The sequence below is a fragment of the Psammomys obesus genome, unplaced genomic scaffold (assembly GCF_907164565.1).
Source record: "Psammomys obesus unplaced genomic scaffold, mPsaObe1.curated_primary_1811, whole genome shotgun sequence".
Lineage (NCBI taxonomy): Eukaryota > Metazoa > Chordata > Mammalia > Rodentia > Muridae > Psammomys > Psammomys obesus.
The window spans coordinates 1,743,109-1,771,076 of record NW_026591918.1 but is presented as its reverse complement, the minus strand read 5'-3'; the positions used below and the strand labels follow the sequence as shown (position 1 = coordinate 1,771,076).

At 46.1% G+C, this 27,968-nt stretch overlaps 1 protein-coding gene across 2 annotated transcripts; it reads right to left on the bottom strand.

Moving 5' to 3' along the window:
* Positions 1 to 62: 62 nt before the first annotated feature.
* Positions 63 to 14,096, bottom strand: Cdkn3 (cyclin dependent kinase inhibitor 3). Of its 2 annotated transcripts, none has more exons than XM_055612453.1 (8): positions 14,044 to 14,096; positions 12,029 to 12,111; positions 9,502 to 9,557; positions 9,034 to 9,078; positions 5,035 to 5,257; positions 3,485 to 3,516; positions 2,271 to 2,374; positions 63 to 868 (listed from the first exon to the last, which is right to left on the bottom strand). In XM_055612453.1, the coding sequence occupies exons 1-8, from the start codon at positions 14,050 to 14,052 to the stop codon at positions 782 to 784; spliced, it is 639 nt and encodes a 212-aa protein (XP_055468428.1). In that variant the 5' UTR covers positions 14,053 to 14,096; the 3' UTR covers positions 63 to 781. The 2 variants fall into 2 exon arrangements, with proteins under 2 accessions (XP_055468428.1, XP_055468429.1); XM_055612454.1 differs by having other exon boundaries at positions 2,271 to 2,371.
* Positions 14,097 to 27,968: the final 13,872 nt, after the last annotated feature.

Below are 27,968 nucleotides of genomic sequence, written 5' to 3'. Positions count from 1 at the left end.
GTTTGTTGTATACAGAAGCAGTAGAGTGTCACCTTGGTGCTCTGGGATGGAGTGGCCTCTAAAACTCAGAGTCCCTTAAGATTCTGCAAGTCAGGTGAAGTAGAGGAAAACAAAAAGAATTTAATGAGAGGGAGAGGGTAAGGGCTGTTGAAAAGTAGTAGGTAGGGTGTGCTTGAGAGAAAGCTCAGTGAAGCACTTGCCACCAAGCCTGGTGGCCTGAGTGTGACCCTGGAACCCAGGTAGTAGAACATCTTGAGGGACCTCTGGTTCCCACACACACCTGTTTTCCCCAACCTCCACGTGTGCTGTGTCACACTTGTTTCCCCGCAAGTACTCATGTGCACACAAAAACAGGGTTTCTCTGTGCAGCCCTCGCTGTCCTGGAGCTCGCTCTGTAGACCAAGGTGGCCTTGAACTCTAGAGATCCACTTGCCTCTGTCTCTCGAGTGCTGGGATCAAAGGTGTGTGCCAGCTGCTGCCTGGCCAAAACTTTCACTCTTATGATTGTGTTGCACGCTTATTAGTGATGGTCAGATGAGGCAGAGTGTTAAAGAAACTCAGTATTTTTCGTCGAAGATAGAGCAGTCAGTGCATTCCTGGAAGGACAACAGTGCTCCAGCTCTGCTGCCCTGTGCTGCGACTTAACAACGAATTCATGACGCAGCTTCGGGAGTATCTGCAGGTAACATTTATATTCAAGATGGCAGCACTAGTTGTTTCGGTACAGATTATGCTAGAGGACTTGGAAACTTCAGATGCGCTCGCGTATTTGGAATCTTCATTATCTGGACACAGATCTTGATAGCGGATCTCTTGATGATAGATACGCAGCTAATTTATCCCGGAACTCATGAAGATAGTTATATTGCTGAAAAAGGAGTAAAGAAACATTGAAATACACCGCAAGATCTAGGATCAGAGTCGTCCCCATATTTAGCTAAGAACAGATACTTCTGAGCCTGGTAAGTGGACTCAGGAAGGGGAGGAGGAGATGCTGTCAAACTAGGAGGTGGGAGGGGCAGGGTCAGAGGTGAGGTAGGGTAAGCAGGCTGCTCTTGGCTGCTGGGACTGAGATCCAGAGGAAGCCTTCAGTGCGGAAGGGCCTGCCTACCCCTGGTTCTCCCCTCCTGACTACAGAGGAGGGCGTCCTCTATAGTCAGTGATGGAGTCTAGAAGGTCTACCTGCTTGTAGACACCCTAGCTACTGGAGCATCTGATGACAGTCCACTTGGAATCATTTTAGTATTTAAAACCAAACATCACTAGATGGATAAGTGCTTTAAGCAATTTATTGCAGTTCATATATTTTTCCAAAGATAGCTCTGACAGCCATTATTCCTGATCATGAAACCCTGCAATGCTAGTTTTCCTTGGGAGAGGGAGAGAGGGCCCATTATCCACAAAATACCCAGGCGACAGATGAGGCAACATAATGTAATTCATACATATCTGACTGTTGATTTTGTTTGAAAGAGAGTGAAATGTCCAAAATTTAAAGCCTTTGATGTTACCAAGGTAAAGGGAGCTCTGGTTTCAGAACTCATGTGGAGAAGTGGATCCAGTAAGGTGTATTTTACGAGTGGCCATGTTCAAACCTCGAGAGGCAGGTTGCTTGGCCTGATGAGCTCTGAGCCCTGGGGAGGTGGACTCGACCACAAGCAGCCTAAGGGTGTGGATTCCTTAGTACAACTCAGATGACAACCTGAAGCTGAGACACCGAGTACCTGGCACCGGAGGGTAAATCAACTTTAGAGATGTACACAACCAGCGTTGCCAGTGGTCTTTGCTAACATACTCTGTCACACCTGGCTGTTAACTGCTGCCTTGTTCTTCAGGTGTTCAGGAGAATGGAAGGCACCCAGTGTCCATGGCAATGGACAATAAAATAAGCATTGCTGTGCTGTTCTGATGCCATTCATCACCATTTCAGCGGCACACAGTAGGATCTGTAAATTGCTTGGGATACAAGTCTACCCAAGAAAAAGGAATGATTATAGTAGTCATTTCCTGACTAGTGTGAGCGTCTGCATAGGAACCGACTGGGACAGAACCCTCGGAGAGTAAAGTGCAGAGTTGAACAACTTCATTATTTTGTTCCAAATTTGGTGGCTTGTGCAGATACCTGGGCTGTATTTACATGTAAGTGTGAAAAGTAAACCAGTCTGTGTATCTGCACCACAGCTTTGGGATTCAGCTCATGGCTCTCTGGCACCCACTACACAGTATTCAAAAGTCCGCCACCGTGGCAGACAGAACAGCCCAGCTCTTACCTTGATGGTCTGTATGGCCCCAGATCCCCTGATATCTCGAAGGCTGTCTATGGCTTGCTGTGGTGATATTGAGTCAGACAAGTACAGGAGGAGGCAAGCAGCTACTGAGAACATGACAGAAATAATGGACTATTAAAAAACTGCTTAGGTTTTGTTGCAGAGAGACTTGTGTTATGGCAGGTTACGTTCAGTGTGATTGCTGCACGTGGATGAGCTACTCAGGTCCTTTGGCCTGCACTCTTGAAAGTTAGCCTCATCTTAGAGTTTAACAGGCACATGCTAACTGCACAGCAGCTCCAAACACTGGCTCACACGGTTCTGTGTGAAGGTGTGCTGTTTCTCTTGTGTATGGGGCTGAGGAAAAGAGTGACTTTACACAGCAGCTGTTCTGTTTAACATCCTGTTTAACACCTCTGTTTTCGGGGTGCTCACTGCTTCCTTCCATCTTTGAACACCACAGCCATGCTGCCAGCTGATGCTGCTGGGCATCGCTTCCAGGCAGTGTGTTTTGGGGACATGTTTACACAGAGCCTCTGCTCACTGCTTGACCGCCACGCTTGCAGGAGTACTATGTGTGTTCTGGGTATATACTCTTTCAGATACATAGTATGCAATTTCTCTTCTCCCATTCTGTATATGGTCTTTTCGTTTTGACAGTGCCCCTTCTCTTACAAAGGTGGTTAGTTTGGATCTTGTTTATCCCATTTTACAATAAAAATAACTTACTACAGGCATTTCTTGAATTTTTTTTGGCAGCAGGTTAAAATTAATACACAGTAAGTATACTTTGTTGCAGTTTTGTCTTGTTTGTTTGGGGTTTGGTGTCTGAGCCAGGGTCTCGCTGTAGACCAGCTTGCCTTTGAGCTCCTGATCCTCCTGCTTCCTCTTTGCAGTGCTGTGGTTTTTATACTTCTGTCACTTGGATACTATTTAGCATTTTCAGACAGTATCATAACATCTCCATGGAAAAAACATTGGCAAGAGAAGTCACAGGTGCTAAGGCTTGTAAGTGACTCTCCTAAGCTATGCCAAAATCAGCCGACATGCCCACCCAGGCCTTTTAGGAAAAAGCAAATTTAAGGCTTTTCTAGGTCCCCGAATCTCGGTAAACTTACGTTGCGCATTCACTTCTTTAAATATAAAGTGCAGTAAGGTCCCCACACAGGAATTTGCCCACTTTGAGGTTAAACAGTTAATGGAAATATATTTCTTACCAAGACAAGATCTTCCAAGTCCTCCATAACAGCTGAAAAGGGAAAGAGAGTTTTGAAGTTTGTCTGCTTTCACTCTGTCTGATGTTGCAAGTCAAGATTTCCCCTCTGCCATTACCTCTTCACACAGCACAGCAGCCTGTACTCAGAGACCAGCACTGCTCAGTCCCCGGCAGGGGCCTCATTAGTGTAGGGAGGTGTTCTGAGTTCTCTAAGGGCCAAAAGAAGCCCCTCACTACGTTACTGTGGTCGTTACCAGTGATGGCCGAGCCCCAAGACCTACATCTGAGAAATGGAGCCTTAAACAAATAGGAGTCAAGACTATCTTTTTGGTAAAATCTGAGTGGGTTTGGAGTAAGTGCCACCTACACAATAATCCGTCCTCCCTCTCAACATAGAGGTAACAGGTCACAGGGTTAAAGGGGCCCGAATCACTGGCCAAGGTCTTCAGGCTCGCTTGCTTACCTTTTACCTGTGAACTATGTTAGAATAGAACCTATATCGGAGTGAGGGTTGTACAAGTCAGCGTTATTAAAGGGCTCAGAACAGTCCAGAGGGAGGCCAGTGAGTGCTGGCGGAGGTGACCTAGCACGGTTCTGCAAAAGTACACTTGGCAGAAAAATAGCCATCAACCATCAAAGCTGCAAAACATTGATGTTCGTCATTTTCAGAGATCCCAAAAAGGTCTACTGTAGGGAAATAAGACAAAGCTGAGCTGTCAGACGCCTTTATCTTACGGGAGGCTGAAGCATTCTCCCAGGCACGGCCAACTCTCTGCCCAGCTTCTCTGTTTAAGCATGAGAAGAGTTTGGGCTGCTGGGACCTGCTGGGGCAGAATTTGCTGAGCCTCACGCAACTACTTTGATTTCTGCAAAATAGCAGAGAGGTTGGTTTAAAATTTTTGAAAACAAATTTAGAATCTGTTTAAAAAACGATTGTAAACTAAGTATTTTTAGTAGCTGCATCTGATACTATTTTGCATATACTTAGAGAAAATGATACACAGTTGTGTATTCTGAAATTTGGCTGTTGCACTACCTTGGGATGGCTGTGATGTTTTAAATGAGACCCTGCTGTGGCAGGCCTTTCATGTGGGTGCTGAGCATCTAGCTCAGGCCCTCACATTTGAGTGGCCGTCATGTTACCAACCCGCATTACCTTTTTAGTCCCTTGAAGCCATATTTTAAAAGACTGCTTACTGAATAGGTTTGTTTGTTTGTTTTTTTTTTCCTGTGAATTTTGAAAGACTTCCTTGCTACCCGAAAACACCTGATAGCTGAGAGGACAACCAAGTGAGACAGGAAGAACCATGCCACACATTTTAGCAGAGGCAAAAGGGCAGGGAAAATGCTTCTACTCTCTAAAGCCTCGCAGGTCTACTCATCGCCATTACTCTTCACGTGTGCTAATAGGCCTGGGAGCATTTCTGTGCACCAGGAAGTGCTGGCTCTCAAGTGCTAGCTTTCTAGCCCTGACGAGGGCGGTCACAGCCGAGCAGCCTGGAAAGCTGGTTTGAGTGGCACGTTGCTGTGTGGTGGCCGGGGGAGGCGTACTGTATCAGGGTTTTTCGGTGGCTCTTGAGGCAGGTGGCCAGCTCCTCCATCATTTCCCAGCAGCTGCCTATGTCAGGGGTGCCTCCATCTGGGATGGGGTGGTGGTGGGTGACAATGCCAGATTGTTGGTAGAGGTCCAGAAGGTTTGGGACTCTGTATTTTGACAGCTCCCCTCTTGTGCAGAAAACAAACACGTCTTGGATCCCGTAGCTCTGTAGTTCCTCTGCCAACAGACCAAGACACACAGATGCACACAGAAAACAGGACATGCTTAAATACGGTCAGGAGAGAGAATATGGAATTATGTTCTTCAGCCAAACTAGTAACAAGTGAGAGCTTGGAGATAGGAAATATCTAATGAAAAGACCCCAACAAAAGCTGATTAGACTTAAACCAGACTGATTTATAAGTAAAATGCTTTTGAATGAATTTCATGATTGGCTGATAGCATTGATACTCTTGTACAAAAACTTGTTTGGTTTTTTTTTTTTCCTTTGCAATAAACACTGCCATTAATAACTAGCTTTTAAACTCTTGAGAAGTGAGCCAGGCATGGTGGTACATGCTTTTAATACCAGCATTTGGGGAGGCAGAGGCAGGCAGGTCTCTGCAAGTTCGAGGCCAGCCTGGTCTACAGAGCAAGTCCAGGACAGTCACAGCTACACAGAGAAACCCTGTCTCAAAAAACCAAAACCAACCAACCAACCAACTTGAGAAGGAATGATAGCACTATTTTAAGTGCCCCATGCTGTGGCCAGCCAGGTGCTCTCTCTGCCCTTTGTCTTCGGTCATCATCAACTACCTCCAGCTTAAGTGGCTGTGCTCTTCTCACTTCTGCACCACAGTACACTAACGTGGGTTTATGGACTAGGTCTTCAGAAAACAGGGCCCTAACCTTACATAGTGTAGCTCTTTTCACTTTAATAGTAGGAATCAAGAAATGTTTCTATAGAATTTTACACTGGAACTCAAAGATTTTCTTGTGTATGTGTGTGTGTGTGTGTCAGGGTTGGGGTATGTGCTTATGTGTGCAGGTGCCTATGGAAGCCAGAGGAGGGCGCTGGAGCTCTGGGAGCTGGGGTTATGGCTGGTTATAAGCCACCCCATGTGGGCTCTAGGAACTGAGTGCTGTTCCATCCCTCTGCAAGAGCAGCACCCACTTTTAACCACTGAGCCTTCTCTAGCTTCTGGGCATTCTTTATGGCACTATTCATTCTGGATTATTATTACTTTAAAATAAATAATGCTGAGCCCCAACCTGTGGACATCTATCTACAAATCTACAAAGCCTTTGTTTGCAGTTGAAGTATATATATAATATATATATAATATATATATATATTATATATATACCTTGTTTCAAAGACAAAGAGTAAAGACAGAAATGGTCTTATTAATAATTTGCATGATTGTATATTTCCTCGTGTGGAGATATACATATATATATGATTTTCCTATTATATGTAATATATAATGTAATATAGATAGTTTGTAACAGGAAAGTAGAACAAAGGTTATGTGGGGAAGAAAAGGATCTAAGGAGAGAAGGGGAAATGAGGGGAATGTAGAGGGAAGAAAATTACTGCATGAATTGTCTCATGTGCAGCCTACATTTTAAGTGTACATATATTTAGTCAGACATGAAATCAGAGAGGGGGATGGCCTAAGGGGGAAGGTAGGATGGTGAAGTGAGCGTGAACAAATACAGTAATATAGAACATTACAATAAATCCCATTTTATACATTAAAACATAGGTTAAAATGATTTGTTTCTACTTAAAGGCCAATTATGTTGGGTTAAATAAAATATATTATGAAAATTGATTTTGCATGTTTTAACTATTTTTAAAGAAGATTAAATTTATTGGGACCAATAAGGATTTGAAAATAATATTTTACAGTAATGAATTCTATGTGTATATATATGTATGTATATATGTATACATGTATATATATGTGTGTATATATATATATATCAAGCAGTAAAGATTTATTAACAATATAGATTAACAATATATATTTGGCTCTAATACATAACTATAAATTATGTATGTACATTAAAATTTGAAAGTATGCTATGGTACATTCAAGTTTTGTCTTGCTATGTCTTTTAAAAAATTAATTTAATGTATTTATTACAATTTATTCACTTTTTATGCCCGCTGTAGCCCCTTCCCTTGTATCTTCCTATTCCTACCCTCCCTCCCTCTTCTCCCCCTGTGCCCTTTCCCTAGGCCCCTGATAGGGGAGGGCCTCCTCCCCTTCCATCTGGCCCTAGCCTATAAGGCCCATCAGGACTGGCTGCATCATCTTCCTCTGTGGCCTGGCAAGGCTGCACCCCCCCTCCAGGGGGAGGTGATCAGAGAGCTGGCCAATCAGTTCATGTCAGAGACAGTCCCTGTTCCCGTTACTATGGAACCCACTTGGACACTGAGCTGCCATGGGCTACATCTGTGCAGGGGTTCTAGGTTATCTCCATGCATGGTACTTGGTTGGAGTATCAGTCTCTGCAGGTCCCTCTGGCCCTCTGTTCTCCTTGTGGAATTCCTGTCCCCTCCAGCTCCATCTCCCCCTTCTTCCAAAAGGTTTCTGACATGTTGTAACTTTTATAATGTGGCAGCTAGGAAGCATAATATGGACAAAGCTTCCATTTGTGGCTGTGATTACATTTTGTTAGACAGTAGTTGCTTCTGTTCTTAGGGCCAGGGTCTTGCTGTGTAACCCAAGGGGCCCTGAAACTTGGCACCTTCTTGCCTCAGTTTCCTAGGTGCTGGGATTATGGACATGTGCATCATGCCCCATTTAGTTAGGTCTTGAGTATTTTTATAATTGTAGGAGAATTTCAGAAAAGGGAGAAATTTTCTATTTATCTTTCATAAATAGATGTAGACACTGGACAGATTCAATTATGGTGGTTTTCGGGTTTTCCCAATGAGGACACACCACGTCTTATATGACAGATTCCATGTATGACTTCATTGTTTAAAAAAAAAAAGATTAATGGAAATACTAGAATTATAATGGATTATAAAATCCATTAAGTGAATAGGAAATTCCAAAATGTGTAATATTAATTTTGAGCCAAAGATTTAAATAGTATTTGCTTATAACCTACATGTCCTTCAAATGGAACATGTAAGTTATTTCCTGCCATCGTATGTATACCTAAAACAACATGTTTATAAATACTACAAGGGTCAATTCAAGTTTTAGTCTCTTTTCATCCTTTTTGTTTTTGAGACATGGTCTCACTATGTCGACCAGGTTGGCCTTGACCAAACAGAGATCTACCTGCCTCTGTGCTGATATTAAAGGCATATAACCCCTTGCCTGAATTTCTTCTCATCTTTTTGATAGATAAGAAGTACATTAATCAACTGATACTCCAGAACAAGTAGGACAGAGTGTGACTTTAAAAACTCCATAATGGTCAGCATCAAGCTGTGCAGACACTTATTTTCCGTATAGGGGTCTTGTTGTTCAAGTAGGTTACAGTATTCTATAAACACTACGGTATTTGGCAATTGTTATATAGCACGCACGTAGAATGTGGGGATGAGGGCTAGTGGTGCCTCCGTGAGCATCCTGGAGCAAAGAAAATGGTTCATGATGCCTGGGCCACGCTGGCTTTCTACATCTTGATCGAGGTGGGTCCTTGGGCTCCCGGCTCGGCATAATTTCTACTACACAGTCTGTAAGGAACTGTGTTCAATTCATAGGCACTGCAGTACGCAGGTGTTCCATTTACACACGTTCCTCCCTTGAGCAGACACATTCTAACATCACACAAGTTTACATGTGTAACTAGGATTGTGAAAAACAAAGTTCTGTTCAGATAAACGGTAGTCCCTCAGGCCCATCCCAGTTACCTTTTCACAGTTAGAAATGTCATAACAGTTTAACTTATATATTGAGAAGAGAATATAGTTTGACACATTTTTAGGCTTAAAACAAAAACAAAAGAAAACTACTAGTAGGTTTTTTTCACAGTGATCCTACCTGTATCTTTTTTAATATTTCTTCTAACATCTTTAAATTTACAACCTACAGAGAAGGCAAGTGAAAAAAAAGGAATCAATTTAGCGTTGTATTACAAGAAAGATTATTTAAACATATACAAGCTACTGTAGAAAGTCATTTCATATGGCTATTCAGTTCCATTTTAAATGTACATATTAATTTCTTACACTTTTAGAAACATAGCTGTAGACATTGGTAAATTCCACTGAAGGGGTCCTGATGCAGGAGCTCCTGGGCATGATTTAAGCTCTCTTGTACCTGGCTTTAAGGCCTACTGAATTAGGGAAGTCGGAAACGTGGCCCTGGATGCAAAGGCTGTTCTTGAGAGCTGCTGCAGAACAAGCTTATCGGCCTATGAGAAGTATTGCGGAATGCACGAAGCTACCTGTCAGCTTGGCAGAATCTGCCCTAATGTTAACGGGAAGCCAGCGGAGTGTTCTTGCCTACCTGGAAGAGCACACAAACCGAGAAACTGAGGACAATCCACTCGGGACAAAGGTAGCCTGTGAAGAAAAATGTATCAAGCTTAGTTTTTTTGTTTGTTTTTTCCCAACAGGGTTTCTCTCTGTAGCCTTGTCTGTTGTGCACTCACTTTGTAGACCAGGCTGGTCTCAAACTCAGAGAGATCCGCCTGCCTCTGCGTCCCTGAGTGCTGGGATTACAGGTGTGTGCCACCATGCCCAGCCTCAAGCTTAGTTTTAAAAAGTTACAAATAGAAATCTAGCCGAGCCAACGAGAGTGCCTGCCACAGAGTAAGGGAGAGTGCTTGAACATTTTATGGCATCACAGAACACCAGTTAAACGTGGGGACAGGAAAGGCCCAGAATGACTGGAAGCTTGAAAAGGGGGACTTCCTTAATAGAATGCAATTTAAATCTTAAAAGAGCAAGTTAATTTAAGCTTACCACACAGGTGATGACTTGATGACTCCTAGATCTCCTACAGGTAGAGTCAGTGACCCTGTGGTGTGGTCCCAAATGCTTGGGACCAGATGGTTTTAAGTTCAGAGTTTCTTGATTCTAGAATGATTGCATAGACTTGACCAACTGAATATCAGAATATCTAAAATTCAAAAGGCTCAAAAAAAAAATCTTTTCAAGTACCTGTGTGATTCTCAAAAATGTTTTGAATTTGGGCTATTTCAGATTTCAAAAACAGGTATTCAGTCAGTAGTAACCTTAGTTGAACGAACTGGAAAATTCTACTTTAGTTTTGCATTATTAAGCTTTTTTTTTTTTTTTTTTTGGTAAAATAGCCTTATATGAAGAAAACTGAATACCATTGTATATAATTCTGGTTGAAATGGAAAACGCTTCTAAAACTCAAAGAGTCCTAGCCTAAAATACCCAGGGACAGAGAGGCTCCCTGTCAGCAGAGTTTGAGGAAAGCCAGAGACATCAAAGAATAACAGCTGGGATAGAAACTTAGATTTAGTTTTAAGTTTTAAAAGGAGCTGATAGGGGAATAAAAGGTAATGTTTATTTGATGACAGAATAAAAGACCTTTAGAGACAATACTTAGTTCGCACTATTCCTGCAGAGGGGAAGGGCATCTCCTTGAGAGATCAGAACTTTTATTTTCAGTGCTGGGGCTTGAACACAGGGCCTGGATCATGAACAGCCCTGTGCTCTACCCCTGAGTCATACCCCAGTGAAACTCCTGGTTTAATGGGGATGACAGAAACCATCTGGTCACTGGCTGTAGAGACCCTGGCACAACTATAAGTCGTGCTTGGGAACTGATTAATGAAACACTCTCTTTGATTGCAAGGATCGACACTGGCCCGCCTGACTAAGAACTGCCTGAGGGCTGGTGAGGCCCAACTGAACTGGAGGTCCTAACCTACAGGAGGGCATACTCCTTTGCTATTCAAAATCTAAATGGACCACTGGAAGGCGGGTGGGGGAGGATTGGCTGCCTGGAAAGCCTGTCACTGGGGGCATGTCCTTCCCTGCCTCCTTCACATGTCTGTTCTACTGCTTCCTCGGCCCTGCCACACACCTTCCCCCTGCTACAATGGATGGACGTGTCCTCTTAAACTGTGCACGGTGAGTAGAGAAGCAGTTATAGTGGAATGGCTTTGATCTCACATGGGCTGTTGCTCACCATGACAGTAGCTCTGTGTATGAAGTAGTATTTAACGATGATTAACTGTTAAACACCAGCTGCATGGTGGCAGCACACACCTTTAATCCCATTGCTCTTTGGGAGCCAGAGGCAGACGGATCTCTGAGTTCAAGGCCAGCCTGGTCTACAAAGTGAGTTCCAGGACAGCCAAGGCTACACAGAGAAATCCTGACTTTAAAAAACAAAACAAAAATATTAAACACCCCATTTTTTTGTATTACTGTTTCTCTCATTCTAAAAGAATACATAAATCTTGGTAAGAGCTCATTTCAGAAGTCTTCTACTTCTCTGCTGCTACAAAGACTGTTTTCAATGTCTAAAGAAGGATTAAAATGGGGAAGTGTGAGCCGAGCACGGGATGCACTCCTATATTGCCAGCACTCTGGGAGGCAGAGGCAGGCAGATCTCTGAGTTAGGCCAGCCTGGACTACAAAGTGAGTTCAGGATAGCCAAGGCTACACAGAGAAACCCTGTCTCGAACACATAAAAAACAAAAATTCTGATTCTGGTCCGGGTGGCGTACGCCTGTAATCCCAGTACTCGGGAGGCAAGGCAGAGGTAGATGGATTTCTATGTGTCTGAGGCCAGCCTGGTCTACGACGGAAGTCCAGGACAGCCAGGGGGTATACAGACAAATCATGTCTCAAAAAACCAGAACAAAAAACAAAGAAAAGGAAAGTGTGGTTTCAGTTCAGATAGTATATAAATCATAGAATAAGGAAATATCCTAAAGATTAAAACTCTATAATTGGTACAGAGTATACTTGATCTTTTCAGTTACATGCATTACCTTGCCCAAATATGATGTAACATCAAATATTGTAGCTCACCACTGATGCTAACATACCATGAAATTTGAATTGGAGTCTGCTCATCTTCAATAGGCTCTTCGTCTGAAGAATCAAACTCACTTGCTTGTATTGAAATGGGCTTCAAAAGAAATGTTATATTAAGTTATTGCAAGGAATATTTACATGTAATTTCAGATAACTGATCCATGATTAAAAACCCACTGAATTAATATTTGCATTTTTTCAGTCATTAATCTGGACTATTGGAGAGTTCAGCAATATCAATAATAAATGATTCCTGTTGACTAGTTGGTTAATCACAGCACTGTACAGTGGGCAGAAATGGACATGGACCAAAAGAATGTGTGGACCAAAAGAATGTCTGGCTTCTGGAACTGGTCCTTGGATAATCTCAGATAAACTCAGGCATCTGAGTTTATTCTGGATCAGCTTTCTTCAACTCTCAAGTGCGATTTGCTCACTCCTCATTCTTGGACCTTCTACTTGCATGCTCTGAGACCTGAAGACCCTGTGACACACTGTCTCCCTCTAGAGACAGCAGTGTGCACAATTACAGAATGGCAACATGATAAAACCAGTACAGAAAACCATGTACTGTACAGCTGAGGCAGTGTCTAACCATTTAGAGAGCAGGAAAGGGTTTCAGAGAGCACCAGGCTGAGCTTTGAAGAAACTAAAGGGTTTCTAGGTAGACAGTGAGGTTAAAGCAATCCAATTAAAGATCTGAACCAGGTATGATGTTGCAAGCCATTGATTTCCTCACTGGAGAGACTGAGGCACAAGTTCTAGGACAGTATGATACATGGCCAGGCCGGCTCAAAAGAAAACAAGTGGGTATGTGGGTGGAGGGTTACGTATTCAGTGGAGATGATGCAGAAGAGACAAAGCCAGTGGAGACTGCTCGCCCCTTTCACATACAGTGGGACAAACGGGTAGACATACACGGGGCCAGTCCCCCACCCCCGTCTTTATGAAATGCTAGATTAGAAGAGTCCAGGGGGATTTATATGCCGATCTAAGCAGGTGTAACTCCATTCTGGTCACAGCACTTCTACATGGAAGGTAGAAAAAGAATACCCTTTCCCACTTCCCTAGTTGGAACCATCTGAGATCAGACATTTGAACAGCAAGTGTACATGAAACGTCAGTTTTATTGAATGTCAAGAAGATAAAGAATGCTGTGATTCCCATATCATTCCAGAATGGGACCAACCTACCTCTTCCCAGGCAGCAATGGACAACCGAGGACTACTGTGTGCCAGAGTAGCCCAGAAAGCAGGCAGACCTCAAGAGAGGCGGAAGGAGGGGTCTCTACTTGTGTAACAGAGAGATCAGAAAGCTTACTCCTCTCTGGGGACAGTGGAGTCAGAAGGCGGGAGTAAAGGACAGCTGAAGACTGGTAGACATGACTTGGAAGAGGAACCACCTCTCGAAAGGCTGCTTGCCTTTCAAGCTTTTCTGTGAAGGTCTTGGCTGAGGAGCGCATGGTAACTGACTTAGAGCTACAGGTTGGGGTTTCCTTGGATTGCTCTTTGATATAAAACTCAACGGTACCCCAGTGAAGCCTTTAAGGAGGGCGTCAGCTGTGAGGTGGAACTGTCGGTCGGGGGATTTCAGGCCCCCCCCCCCCCACACACACACACTATAAAACAAGATTTTAAGCCTGTGTGTTCCGTTCACTCTATCCCTTCCAGCCAGGTCTACATCTGAACAGGCTAGGCCCTGCTTCCCCAGGCCTGGGGATTCCGACCTGGAGGGAACGGGCGGCAGTGCCAAGAGGGCCCCGACAGGGCGGCCGTGGTGATGTCACCCACAAACAGCCTTCGCATCTGAAACATCGAGCCACCCGGAAACCAAGTCGTGGCCGCCTTTGCATCCGAGGCGTTAAGCCGAACGGTTCGGCAGCCAGCGACCCCGCGGCGCGCCTGCCCCGCACTCCGCCTGCGGACGCGCAGGGCGGTTACGGCGCGGGCCGCACCGCGGCCCGCCCGGCCACGCAGCCGAGGCCGCCAGCGCAGTCCCTGCGGCGGGCCCCGCCGGCCCCACTCACCGGCTTCATGGCGAGCCGCGGCACCGCGTAACCAGCGCGGTCGTCCCCGCGGCGTCGGCGGCGCAGGCGGGCCCGCCCCCGGCAGCCCATTGGCCCGCCGGCGCGGGGGCGGGGCGGCGCCCTCTGGCAGCCAATCACGTCCTCGCCCTGCGTCCGACGGCGCGGCCCGGCTCCGCCTTCGGCCGCTCGTTGGTTCCGACGGAGCCTTCGAAAGACGCGCGGAAGGAGGGCCCGCAAGAGAGCTGATTGGCTGCGGGGATCCGCCGGCGCCAGTTGGGGCGTGGGCGTGCGAGGGCCGGGGCGAAGTGGTCCTACGCCCAAGGGTTTGCAGAGCCGCTCCGGAGAGTGTTCTCTGAGGACGGGGAGGTTTGTCGGCTTTCTCCAAGGTTTCAGTTATCTCAGCCCCGAGGGCGTGGTGGCTGGCGGCGGGAGCCTTGCACCGAAGCCAGTCTTGTGGAAACACATCAGGAAGACATGTCTGTCAGGTCCTACGGAGACCACTAACCAGAGTCCAAGCATGTTCTTTACCGCCCCAGAGCGTGCACAAGGTAGTGTGTGGATCAGTCTTCCTGTCCACCACACAGGAATGCACAGTGTACGAAAGGGAGATAAGTGAAACCCGTGGGTCTCCCTTGGCAGGCTTCTGCGCATCAGCGCGAATCTAAAACTGTGCCCCCGGCCTCCGGCTCTGAAGTCAGGAGCAATTGTAAGCGCCCCCCGTGGGTGCTGAGAACCGAACGAGGGTCCTCTCCGAGAGCAGAACGTGATGTCATGTGATGTTTTGCTGCAAGCTGGGCACATGATGTTTTGCTGTGACCCCTTCCATGCAAGGGGCCAGCTGAGAACATCCGTGGGTGGACTCTGAGAAGAGGACACACACGGAGGCCCACGCAGAGTGAAACGTCGCTTTTCGGGTTGACCTCTGTGCCGATCTTTTCGAAGAAACGCTCCACGGAGCTTCTCCGGGCAATCCAGCTGAGTCTTTTGGCTCTCGCTGCTTCCTGTTGGCCTTCGGACTGGACTGCTGGTATCCTGACGGCTGAGTCTGGTATTGGAAGGGGGTAAAGGTGGCTGAATCACCAGAAATAAAGTAGGTTTGGTGAAAAATCTAAGCCAACAGAAGTCCCCTAGAGCAACAGTATCTCGGGATTCGAGAAAAGCAGAAGTTTGCTTTGTGACCCCTGTGTCACAGACAGCGGGCATGGGGCTAATGGGTGGAGAAAGAAGACGGCAGGACTTGACCTACAAGTCACATTAGTCAGGGTCCTCCAAAGAAACGGGGGGGGGGGGGGGGAGAGTGTGTGTGTGCGCGTGTGTGTATGTATGTGCGCGCGTGTGCGTGTGTAAAGAAATGGTCTCCTTTGACTTTGGAATGCTGGTGAGTTCAAAATCCAGTGAGAGGCTAGTGACTATAGTCTCAAAAGATTGTAGTTCAAGTTCACAGGCAGACTGTTGTGGAACCAGGAGTCTGTGCCGTAGATGAACTGTGAAAACCATAAGCCAAAGAATCCTCTTTGTGCAGAGTAAGTCTACCTTTTGTTGTATTCAGCTTTCAGCTGAGTACTGTGGAAGTCAATCTGCTTTGCCCAAACTCCATCAACTTAAATGTAAATTACATCCTCAAATATCCACAATAGTGTTTTTCCCAGTATCTGAGCCAGGCTGATGCATGTCTTAGTTAGTTTCTGTTGCTGTGATGAAACACTATGACCGAAAAGGAACAAAATTAACATAGAGACCCACTGGGATTTTCTATAGTCAGGGAACACTTTTTGATTTGTGCTGTCTGTATGGATTGCTTATCGCAAATCAAAGATTAAGACAGAGCAACAAAGCAGTAAGTGCTACTTTACAGATGTTCTCTTTTAATGTAAGTCTGCTTCCTTAGGTAATGTTGTCATAGACCTAAAGAACCAGTTACCACCCACTACAAATTCACTACTGGTTGTAGTGAAAGTAACTAGCCAGGACACTGGAACTGAGAAGTGGGGCGCTGTTCTGGGAAGTCCTAGACACTTGGGTGAGGGTGTGTATGAAATTGTCTTTTTTTGTTTGTTGCTCTCCAATGTCGGTGAGTTCAAACTCTCATTTGAGGTGCAGGTCCCTAGAGGTGGGCGTTGGCTCACACAGTGTTCCTCTCAGTGGCCTCCCTGCATCCTCTCCACCATGCTGTGAATTGTTCTGCTCGGCTAGGCCCACTCACATGACACGGTGAAATGTCTGAAACAGTGAGCCGGAAGAAACTCTCCCTTCAGTTGCCTCCGTCCGGCATTTTGTTCACTGTGAAGCAAAAGTAGCTGGTACAATACACCTGTGTAAGCTTTAGGAAATGAGTCCTGAGTTTCTTCCCTTCTTCAAGGTTTATTTCCTTTTCTCACACGTGCGCACAGGTCGGGGTTGATTTGGAGCTTCCATGTATTTAAGTGTTAATTGCTTGGTCCCCCTTACTTTCCTATGAGCAAATTCTCATGTATCCAAAAATGGTGTAAACCTTGGCTCCCAAGTTATCGGTGATTGGCTAACAAAGTTGCCTACAGCCTGGGCTGGGCAGAAGAGAGGGAGGTGGAGCGAAGGTTCCCAGGCTTTGGGGCCGGCAGAACCGTGAGGAGGGGAGAAGAAAGGAGCAGGTCACTGTGGGGAAGATAAGTACGTGTGGCTAAGAGCAGCTCGCTCTGAGGACTGGCCTTGATGGAGCAGAAGCAGCCCAACTAGAGTATGTGCAAGTATTTATGGGGATTTGGGATGGGAAGCAGCAAGGCAGGAAAGATTAAGTCAAGTGGCATGGGATGAATGTTGAGCTTAGGGGGTTGATATCTGCCCAGTCCTAGTGTTTTAAGGCTTGTTATAAACCTAATAGGTTTCTGTGTCTTTTGTTTATAAGATAGCAGGTTGAGGAATAACTGCTGCTGTATTAATGACTAATATTAATTAATATTATTAGAATACCTAATCCCACCAACCTTTTATATATGAATGCTTGCATGCTTGTACGTGCACCATGTACATACATACATGCCGTGTGTCCATGAAGGCCAGAATTCCACTGGAACTGGAGTTACAGGCAGCTGTGAGTTGTCTCTAACGGGCACTGGGAACTAAACACAAGTCTGTCAGAGCAGCCAGCTCTCTGTGCCATCAGCTTGTTTCTGTGCCAGTCCCAACCTGAGCTGGAGCTTTGGAATAATCCTGTGTTCTCCTTTGGCGAAGGTAAGGTACTAGGTGTTTGTCTGGTGATCTGCTAGATGGCACGAGGGAGCTGAAAAAGCTCAACCCTCTATGTTTGCTGCCTGTGGATAAATGAAGACCTGGGGCCTAAGCTCTCCTTCAGGACCTTCCTGTCACAATGGACTGTATTTTCAAATTGTGAAGCAAAATAAACCCTTTCTCCTTTAAGTAGGTTTCGTCAGGATATTTTATCACTGGCAATAGTCTTTATCTCACTTTCTGTAGAGTTCTTGTCCCCTGAAACCTTGTAAGACAGGCCTCTACTATCTACATTTTTCTTAGGATTCTAACCTCCTGCATTTCTGTCAGAATGACTCTTTAAGCTATAGTTACAGCACTGTAAGAATTTTCTAGTCTGCAGCTGCAAACTCTTCCACAAGTCATTCTGCCCACAAGTCATTTCCAAACGCCAAAGAACCCCTCGGCCAGGTTTATCACAGCAGCAGTCCCACTTCTCAGTTCCGATTTCCTGGCTAGTTACTTTCCTCGTTATTATGAACAGATCTACCTGACAAGAAATGACTTAAGGGCGGAAGAGTTTCTTCTACGTTTCCATAGTCCAACATGGCAGGAAAGAAGTGAAGTGGGTAAGGAGGGCGAAAAGAGCAGGAGTCCAGCTACTATCCCACAAAGCCCCTGTGCAGGAGGCTTGGTTCCCTAGCCTGTGTCCCTCCTGGGAGGTAGTGAACCCTAGTGGGGGGACATTAGGCCACTTGAGCTAGCTGGGTGTTGTGACTTTGGCTCCTCCTTCTCTCTTCTCTTTGCTTCCTGGCTGCAACAGGAGGAGCTGTTTATTTTTCTGTGCATCTGTGCACTGCCACCGTGATGGATTGCTCAAGTACCTCTCTCTCACCACTGCCCCGACCTCCCCAAAAACAAGGATTAAGTGACGGTGGAACCTCTGAAACAGTAAGCCAAAATGATGCTTCTTTCAGGTTGGATATTACAGTTTTTTTTTTTTTTTTTTTTTTTTTTTTTTTTTTTTTTTTTTTTTTTCAGTAACAGAAAGCTGATCAACACAGCAGGCAAAGCCCAAGGTTCACAACCATAAATTTTTATAGAAAAGTTTGCCTGTGCCTACACTAGTCTAGAAAAGAAATGTGCCATCTTCATATAATGCCACTTTGGGTCTCCATCCTAAAGAACGGTTACCTTGGACTAACTGGGCTAAAATATTCTGTCTTGCTGCTTGTTTCATTATGGAAGGTCCCACGTAAAGAGATGAGGCCTCTGACTGAGCCTCCTGGTGTCTTTCTGATCCTCGAGGACTTCCCTAGGGAGAAGCTAGCGCCTGTTCAGAGCTCAGGGTTTCCAGTGTGCGGCTCACGGCTGTTGTCACAAGTTTGTGTAACCAAAACAATCGGACAGTCTTTAAAACCCCAGGGCAGAAAGGTGTTTTCACATCTTCCTAGCCTGGTGAGCAGTTTGAGAAAGGCTTAAAGACAAATTAAACTGTAGGGTTCTCAGGACTTAGGCTTGGAGATGTTTTACATTTCGGTCTATATGCTAGTATTAATACTAGTGGATTTGGCACGTGAGAGAACACTGGAATGCAGAGGAGAAAACATAGTTTCTTATGATTGGCAGGCTGGGCTTAGGACTTTTTCCCCGTGATGGCCATCAAATGCAACAAGTGAAGACTGCTGTAGACGTCTGTTGTTTGCCCATTGCTTTACCTGTGGTAACTTGGCTCACTCCCATGTTATTATCTGATACACGATGATGATAACAGACCAACCCATAGATGCACCCTCTTCCTCTTGCCCCAGTCTTTGATCCAGGGAAGACACGTGGCTCAAATAGCAATGTGCTTCCTGTGTGTGTGTATGTTGGCCAGTGCCCTCATTTTCCTCCTGACTTCCCAAAGGTTTTGATTTAGTGCAGAATGATGCAGAGTTCTAATTTGCATTGGGTGATTGCAGTAGATTGCAAACTTTGTTAACATAAAATTTAACGGCATTGTGTTTTATAGTTGTAATAGGCTGTATTTGCTATGCTAATATTGCTGACTGCACATGCTACTGTGAAATGTGACTTTTACACTGTGGAGTCTAGAAGTGGGGTCTGAAAAAAAAGTAAGGTAAAGCTGAGTTCCTGGTGACTGTATTAATCATAATAATAATAGTAAAAGTTGACCCAGCAGTACTGGTGCACAGCTTTAATCCCAGAGACAGAGGCAGAGGCAGGTGGATCTCTGAGTTCAAGGTCAGCCTGATTTACCAGGACAGCCAGGGCAACACCCTGTCTCAAAAAAAAGAAGCATAGAAAGAAGAAAAAGAGGGGGAGTCCTAGATATTCCTTTAAGACAGGCTGAACTCTCAAACCAGCTTTATGAACAGAATTCATCAGAACTGACAAATAATAGCTCAGTACACTTTTTGCATGAATATTAGTTACTTTTCTTGTCACTGAGTAACTTGATGTGAGGAGGATTGTCTTTGCCTGATGGCTCTCCCATTGCCATGACCTCTATCATGCTTTTTCTGTAATTAGCTATATCCTCCTAAACACTGAGTCAAAACAAATGTTTCTTTCTTCAAGTTGCTTCTGTTTTGCATTTTGTCACAGCAATGAGACAAATAAGTAATCCTAAAGTTACCAAAGAGTGGGGCTGGGGCTGTGGTAAACCTGGCCAGCTCTTTGGAACTGGTATGTGGACAGCTCTGGAGCTGAGGTCAGAAGAGCCCTAGACAGCTATCAGCAGAGCACAAAGGCTATTTTGATGGGTTTGTGGAAGACCAGAAGGCTGGAAGAAATGAGGACAGTGGAGGCTCATGGAGTTCGGAGGACAGTGTTCTATTCTGGCAAAGAATCTGGGTTTTTTTCTCCCGTGTCTTGAGAACTTGAGGCTGGCTTGTAATGGGATAAATTTGATGGAGGAAATTCATTAAGCTCAAGCTGTGCAGTGGCTGTTGCTTACTGTGCGGAATGAGAATTATAGTGATAATTCAAAAGCAGCGACGTGTCAGTAGAGTAGGGACTGGAGAGAATGGAACCAAGATTAAGATATTGAAAAATGTCAGTTGGCAGAGGATTGGAAATCTTTTCTCACCTGGCTACACGCAAACTTATGGGAAAAACCCAATATACAACAGGGAGAGAGGCAGGAGCTATGTAAACGACCTACAAAGGGTCATGAGACTCATGGCCCAGTACTTTTGAATGTATGTCTTTCCCCAGCTTACCAGCCCATGCCCTTTCTAACGAGGAGTGTTTCTCTCTCTCTCTCTCTCTCTCTCTCTCTTTTTTTTTTTTTTAAAGAAACTCCTTTTCTATTCCCTTCCAATGTGTTCCTGGTGCAGTTCTTTGTCCTGGAACACAAGAATCTGGGAATTTCAGCCCAAGTACCCTGGATTCTCATTTATGCCTAAAACAAAAAGATGAAATACAGGAGTCATCAAGAAAAGCAGTGTGAAGTGTTTTAGGTTCTTCTCTCACACAATATATCCCAACCATAGTTTCCCTCCCTCCGCTCCTTCTAGCGTCCCCTGCCTTCCCCCCCCCCCGCCCCGATCTACTCTTCTTCCATTTCTTCTTTATAGAAGAGCAGGTCTCCAAGAGAAGACAACCAAACAGGACAAAACAATATACAAGAAAACAAGCTGAAAGCCCTCATATTGAGCCTGGGCCAAGCAACCCAATAGGAAGAAAAGAGTCTCAAGAACAGGCAAGAGTCAGAGATACACCCTCTCCCACTATTAGGAGTCTCACAAAAATACCAAGAAAACAGCCCTGACATAGGCAGAGGCCCCTCACACTCACGCAGGCCCTGTACCTGCAGTTTTGGTCTCTGTGAAGCCATGTAACCCTTGCTTAGTTGATTCAGTGGGCCATGTCCTCATGGTGCCGTGCATCCTCTTTTGACTCCTATGATCGTTTCTCCCCCTCTCCCACAGGTTCCCCTGTCTCAGAGGGGAGAGACGTGATGGAGACCCCAAGCTAGAGTCTCTGCATAATGTCTAGCTGGGGGTCTGTGCGCCTGCTTCCACTGGACAAGGCACCAATCTGTGAGTATAGCAGAATACCATCAGGAATCGTTTATTTATTTATTTGCCAGCTGTGTTTGGTTGTGCCCCAGGTCTCTGCGCTGCCCAGTCTCTGGTTCCTGGCGATCCACGCAGTGTAGAGCTCCCCCTCGTGGCATGGGCCTCAAGTTAAGCCAAATATTGGCCACTCCCACAAGTTCTGCACCGAGGTTCCCCAGCACAGTTGCAGGCAGGACAGCTTATAGAGTAAGTGGAGAGTTTTGTGGCATGTGGGTTTCTCTTTCCGTGCGGCTTGCAGAATAAATACTTTCTTGTGCCAAGAGACTAGAAAGTAGAGGCGAAGACTTGAAGCTCACACCAGCTCAACTTCTCTGTGCTCACTAAGCTGTGTGGATGCTATCCTCAGCAATGGGGCAGTTTTCAGAGAATGGCCTTCATGCGTTGTTTAGGGATCTCCATGGGACCCCTCAGGCCAAGAACTGAACAGAATGTAACCCAAACCCAACCCAAAGCCTGGCTACAAAAGTTGGCCAGTTCTAGAGCTACAGTAATAAAAATTGCATATCATTGGCATACAAGCAGCCACATTAATCAACAGAGTAGAAATGAAGACCCAGACATAAATTCACACACCTATTAACACTGGATTTTTGATAAAGAATCTAGAAAAAACAATGGGAAAAAGAAAGCATCTTCAACAAATGGTACTGGTTGAACTGGTCTGCATGTAAAGGAAGAAAATAGATCTATATTTATCTCTCTGCACAAAGCTCAAATCCAAGTGGATTAAGGACCTCAGCATAAAACCAGACATACTGAATCTGACAGAGAGAGAATGGGGAAATGGCCTTCAACTCACTGACACAGGAAATGACTTTCTGAACAGAACACCGACATGCCTGTGTCTAGCTTCTGATATTATCCTGCCTTGGTGGGTTGGTTGGCTTTATGTTTTGAGACAGGGTCTCTCACTGGTCTCGAACTTAACAAGCAGGCTAGGTTGACTGACCAGTGCACCCCAGGGATCTGCCTGCTCCACCTCCCAGCGCTGGGATCACAAGTGTATGTCATCCTGGGGACCAAACTCAAGTCCTCATGAGCCTAGGAACCACACAGCTCTGAGAGGAAGCCTCCTCAGCAGAGGCATTGCAGCCGGGAGGGAGGCTCTCCCTGGATGAACTGGAGTGCTACCCTGTGATAGCTTAGACGCTGCTCTCCTTCAGTACTGAAGCTCCCGGAAGGTCTCCCCAGTTGAGCTGAGGAGCTCAGGAGCCTCAGCCCTGCCCCCCCATCTTCGCTTCTTCCCTTCTTTGCTTCTTGGCTTCTTCTGATGAGAGTCACACCAGACAGCAAATCTCATAAAAGAGTTTTCCAGGAGTGGCTGCTCTGCTCCTGGGAGAAGACAGTAGGCAGGAATTATGTAGGATTGCTTAGCAGGCGCAGCTTTCCAGAGCGGAGATTTCCAGGGTGAGGATTGGTGGGATTTCAAGTCCTGAATTTGGGGAACTCAGGGATTGGTGGTATTTTTCTTGTAGGGCAGGGTCTGGGCTCTCTTGGGGCTGGGAAGAACACCCATGAAGGGTGTTAGGAAACTCTGGGGGTGGTGCCTGGCAGCTGGAGCTCCTCAGGTAGGGGTCTGGCCACCTTCCTGCCTTGAGGGTTTACAAAGTTTACCGAGAAAGGCTTTCCCTGCGTCTTGAGTTGGTGAAAATAGCCAACACTGTCTCCCCAAACCAGCCCTGGGAGCACAAGTGTCTGCAACACAGGGATCCAAACTCAGGTCCTCACGCTCACACAGCGTCTGCTTTCTGTTGCTGTGAGAAAAACGCCGTGGCCAAAAGACACTCGAGAAGGAAAGGGTTTATTTCAGCCTGTATGATCCGTTACAGAGCTAAGTCAGTGATGCCCCTTAAGAAATAAGCTCAGCAGTGTCCTCCTGACTCACTTATCATGTCTTTTCACTTGTCAGTCCGACGTCGTTAAGGTGAGCCCCTTAGGGAGTGAAAGCCGTCTAAATGCGTGTGCTCCTTGCAACACAACGGCTCGACTGGGAAACGCACCCCACGGGCGCGCACTGCCGACCATTTGACCTTCAGCGGCTCTTTGGGAGCTTATGGGCCTTTCGGCCCTGCAGCAGTTGGGCCCCAGCCTTCCTCGTGCTGTGGCCTTTAACACAGGTCCTCACGTTGTGGCGACTCCCCAGCCTTCCTCGTGCTGTGGCCCTTAACACAGGTCCTCACGTTGTGGCGACTCCCCAGCCATAAAATTATTTTTGTTCCTACTTCATAACTGCGCCTTTGCTACTGCTATGGATTGTAAGGTAAATATGCGACTGCCGTGAAAGGGTCATTAGACCCTCAAAGGGGTCACGGCCCACAGGTGGGGAACTGTTGAGCTAGAGCCTTGGTGGAGAGAGTACATCGCTGTGAGAGTGTGAGGGTTTGCACCTTCTGCTGCCTGTGTGTGGATGAAACATCAGCTCTCTGCTCCCTGGCTGCCAGGCCGGCCCCAGCCCCTGCCGCCGCGCCTTCCTACCGGAACGGGACGTAACGCACTGGACCTGGGGCCAAACGAGCCCTCTTCCCGAAGCTGTTTCTGTGCTCTTACCTTGAGAAAGTCTAGCTGGTAAGAAAGAAAAAATATCAGGCTCTTGTCTCACAAAGAGACATGTCTTACTCTCTGCTCTTGTCTTCTCTTCACGAAGACTTATTTTTCTTGTGGAATTTCATAAAGAAGAAAGCAAGCGAGTGTACAACTGAAAAGTTGACTCTGGGGACAGCAGCGGGAGGGCGTGATGGTGGCGTGAGGAGGATGGTATTCTCTTTGTTTATCTGCCTGTTTATTGAGACACTTCATTTCTTTCGTAGACTCTAAGAGAAAGTTCAGTGAAGAAAAGGCAGATGAGAGAAGAATTGCCAATGCTGGAAGAGTCCAAGGAAGAAAATAACTTTGGTAACAGGGGAACAAAAAAATCCCTCCTATGGACTAAAGAAAAGGAGGTGAGCGTTGCTGGGGCTACCCTTCACAGAATCAGAAAGCCAGGCTAGCTCCCAAGAAGGCAGAGGGAGAGAGGCTGCTTCTGGACACAGTGACAGGAAGAATAGTAAGAGGGGTAAATGGAAAGACTGACCAGTGAGTGGGTAGCCTTGGCTAAGGTGGACATCAGTACTGAGAGAAATGTGCTTGACTGTGTGTCTAAATGTTTGAGTTTTTTGCTTGCTAGCTTGTGTGTGTGTGTGGGGGGGGGGTTGGCAGTAAAAAAAGATCAAACCCAGGACTTGACTCATGCTAGGCAAGCTCTCTCTCTAAGATGAAAAAAGAAAAGAAAAAAGAAAGGTAGAACGGAAAGAAATGAACAAAATGTTTACTGTGCGGTGTGCGGTACAATTGAGCTCTGACACATCACTTACTGACTACTATAGTTAAAAAAAAAAATCAACAAAACCCCTGCCTTGAGGCGCTTGTGCGCCAGTTGTCTTCATGAATATCAAGGCAGTCCTTGCAAAACTTCCTTCAAGTTACTCCTTTAACCAGCGCTCTCAGGCTAGGTGATGGACTCTCCCCTGACTAAGTTAAGACTGGCAGGCAAGCAGGTGGGAGCAGCCACTGCTGGGACAGGCTCACTCACATGAACCTGTCAGTCAGAGAATGTCACTGCTCAGTTCAAGATTCGCCCTGGGATGGAGACTTGATGGTCTCTGGAGAATTGGTATTTTCTAATAGGCCATCTGGCAGGTTATTTTCAAATGTGATTCTCTGACTAAGACATTGTGCATAAAGTGACTTCTAGAAATCAAGCAAACCGACAGAAGTAGCAGGCAGAGGTTGTGAAATCAGCACACCACCCCAGCCTCCCACCCCAGATGTTTACTGTAGAAGCTGAACAGGGCAAAGGGGTGCAGCTGTCTCCCTTCTGGTCCAGTTTTGAACAAGCAGATGTAAATAAACTGTAGGCAGCTCCTTGGGAAGGAGCATGGCCGGGGACAGCACCCTCCCCGATTGGAAGCCACAGACCTGCCTGGAACATCGTTCCAGCCTTTGGCAGGCGGCATGACACCAGCAGCCAAGCGCACAATTGCCAGGAGCCGGCCAGACCGCAGAGACCCCGCTACTTCTGAATGCTGAAAAATGTTAGCAATGCGCCATAAGAAATGTAAACCCGACTCACTTAATCAGATCGGAGTCCCAGGCCGGGGATTTCTACCCGGGAGAGAAGCTTACTGAAATCTGAAATTTCTACGCCACCATCTTCCATCCAAGGAAGAACAGAACTATCATCTCTGTGGCCTTGCCAGTATGCGTTATATTTCAGGTCATTAATATGGATGCTTATAACGCACATGTTCCCAATTCCTTCTGAATTCACCTCAGTATGAAGTGCTGAAATAATGTTCTTCCCATTGTCTTGACCCTAACGGGAGGAAAGGATGACTGAAAGAGGTTCTTTCTCTGCTCCCGGCACTTCCCCTCCCCAACACCCCCCGCATCCTTTTTACAAGTCAGTGAGATGGAGAAGGATGTCAATTTCACTTTTGCCACAAGAAATGTCTGGCCTTAGAGCAATGGAACAGGGGGACAGAAGGGACCCGCTCATCTTCCCCCTCGTATGAAGGTGGAAAATCAGCTCTGTTGGCCCTGGATGACTCTCGCAGCTTCTCTTAAGTATGGCTCCTTGTTCTGGTTTCATTTTTGATGGTTGATAAAATATCTTGACAAAAAAAAAAAAAAAAAAAAGAAAAGAAAAATGAGTTTTGGAGAAAGGGTTTGTTTGGCTTAGAGTTTCAGGTCACAGTCCATCGTCCGGCAGCTGGTCATGTCACATCCACAGGCAAGAACAGAGAGAAGACATTCATCCTGGCTTGTTTGATCTTGGATAGCTTTCTCCTCTCTTATTCTGTTCTGGACCCCATGCCTAGGGAACAGCGCTTCCCACAAATACCTCGGTTTTCTCATCAATTGACATTTGAGAAGGTGGGCTGGAGAGATGGCTCAGCTAGTCAAGAACACTAGCCGTTCTTCTAATGGACCCAGGCACAACTCTCAGTGCCCACGTGGCAGCTCTCAACTATCTGTAACTCTAGTTCCAGGGGAACTTCCACACAGACATACATGCAAGCAAAACACCAAAGCATATTTAAAAAAGGAAAAAGACATTTAGGAAAGAAAACTGCCTCCCCCAAAACGCCTACAAGCCGAACTGATCTAGATACTTTACACTAAAACCCTCTTTCCATGAATCCCAGGCCATGCCAGGTTGACAGTTAAAGTCAAGTAGTTTGGAAATCTGATTTTCCCAAAGACTGGCCTGGCATCAGGGAACTGATTCAGCCTAAGCAAACAAGAGAACCGTCTAGTGCACAAGTCAATAATTCCATTCCAAGGAATAACTCCATCTCATGCTGAGTGTTGAAGTGACATGTCCAATGTGACACAGCCAGCTCCCAAGGGAGAATTTGAATTTGGGTCTTTTGGTTCCCAAGCTCTTGACCTTTCTGATAGAGCACCCTACTTTCCCAGCAAAACCTTGGCATGTATGCACAGCGTGACTTCCAAAGCACAAAGCACTGGAGAGACAATGAGGTAGGCAGGCCTTGAGGGGTAGGCTGGAGAAAGGTGCCAGATGACCGAGGCCCCAAGCATCTAAGGAGGGCAGGTCTTGGAGACTTGGTTAGAAACCATCAGGACTTGGGTCAGGGTCAGAACTGTCCCCATAGCACATCAGATGTCAGGCAAAGAAAGGTAAGCAGAAGTGCATTCTGGGTAGTCCCAAAATTACTACTGACTGGTTTTCAGAGCACTTCTTCCCAGCTCATTCTAGCTAGGTTAAGGAAGGGATGGCTCAAGAAAGAATGACACCCACAATTCACTATCCCAACAAGGATTCTTCTGAGAGTGAATGGGAGGGTTAACAATTACTATGGCACAGCAGCCATAAGCCAGGACTAACCCAGGCCTAAGCGGATGTTCTGAACCTGTGTGCTGACTGAGACCAGAGCTGAGAACTCTGGTGTGGGCACAGCCGGGGTTGATCCTTAGGATTGTTTACAGGACAGAGACTCCTGAGAAGTACTTCACCCTGAGGGAGAGAAAAGCCTAAGCATATAAACCGAGTTCAGTGACAGTGAGACATGCCTGGAAGGAGGCAGCAGGACAAACAGGGTTGGCCACACCCAACACCCTCTGTCCCGTGTGTTACAGATTTTAGAAGTCAGTGAAGTCTAAAGGGGCTGTCACGGCTTCCGGCGATCTTGCGGAGGTGTTGGCAGTTTCCCGAGAGACAGAACGGTCAGCACTGCCTGGTGGGTAAGCCATGAAGGAGCGTCTGTAATGCAGCGCCAGTCAGCTGCCAGGCCAAGCATCCACCCAAAACAGCTCAGTGACGGAGAGCAGGGGGTCCAGAAGGGCTGTCCTGTGATTTGTGACACAGCAGACAGGAGCCCGGCCTGAGTATTCCTTGAACTATTTTGAGGACTAGAAGCGGGTTGCGGTTTCACACAGTTCAGGAACATTCAAGCTACAAGCTATGGGCCACAGGCATGCCATGCCAGGATAGCTATGAATGTGTCCCAACAAATGGGGCAACAGGTCACAATTTCAGGAGATTGGAGACCTCGATCTAGGGGCTAGAGAGAGATAAAGGAATAACTCACCAAGGACTCTTGAATCTTGAAAAAAGGAAGTAATTCACCAAAGAGTTGAGTCTTCCACTTGAAT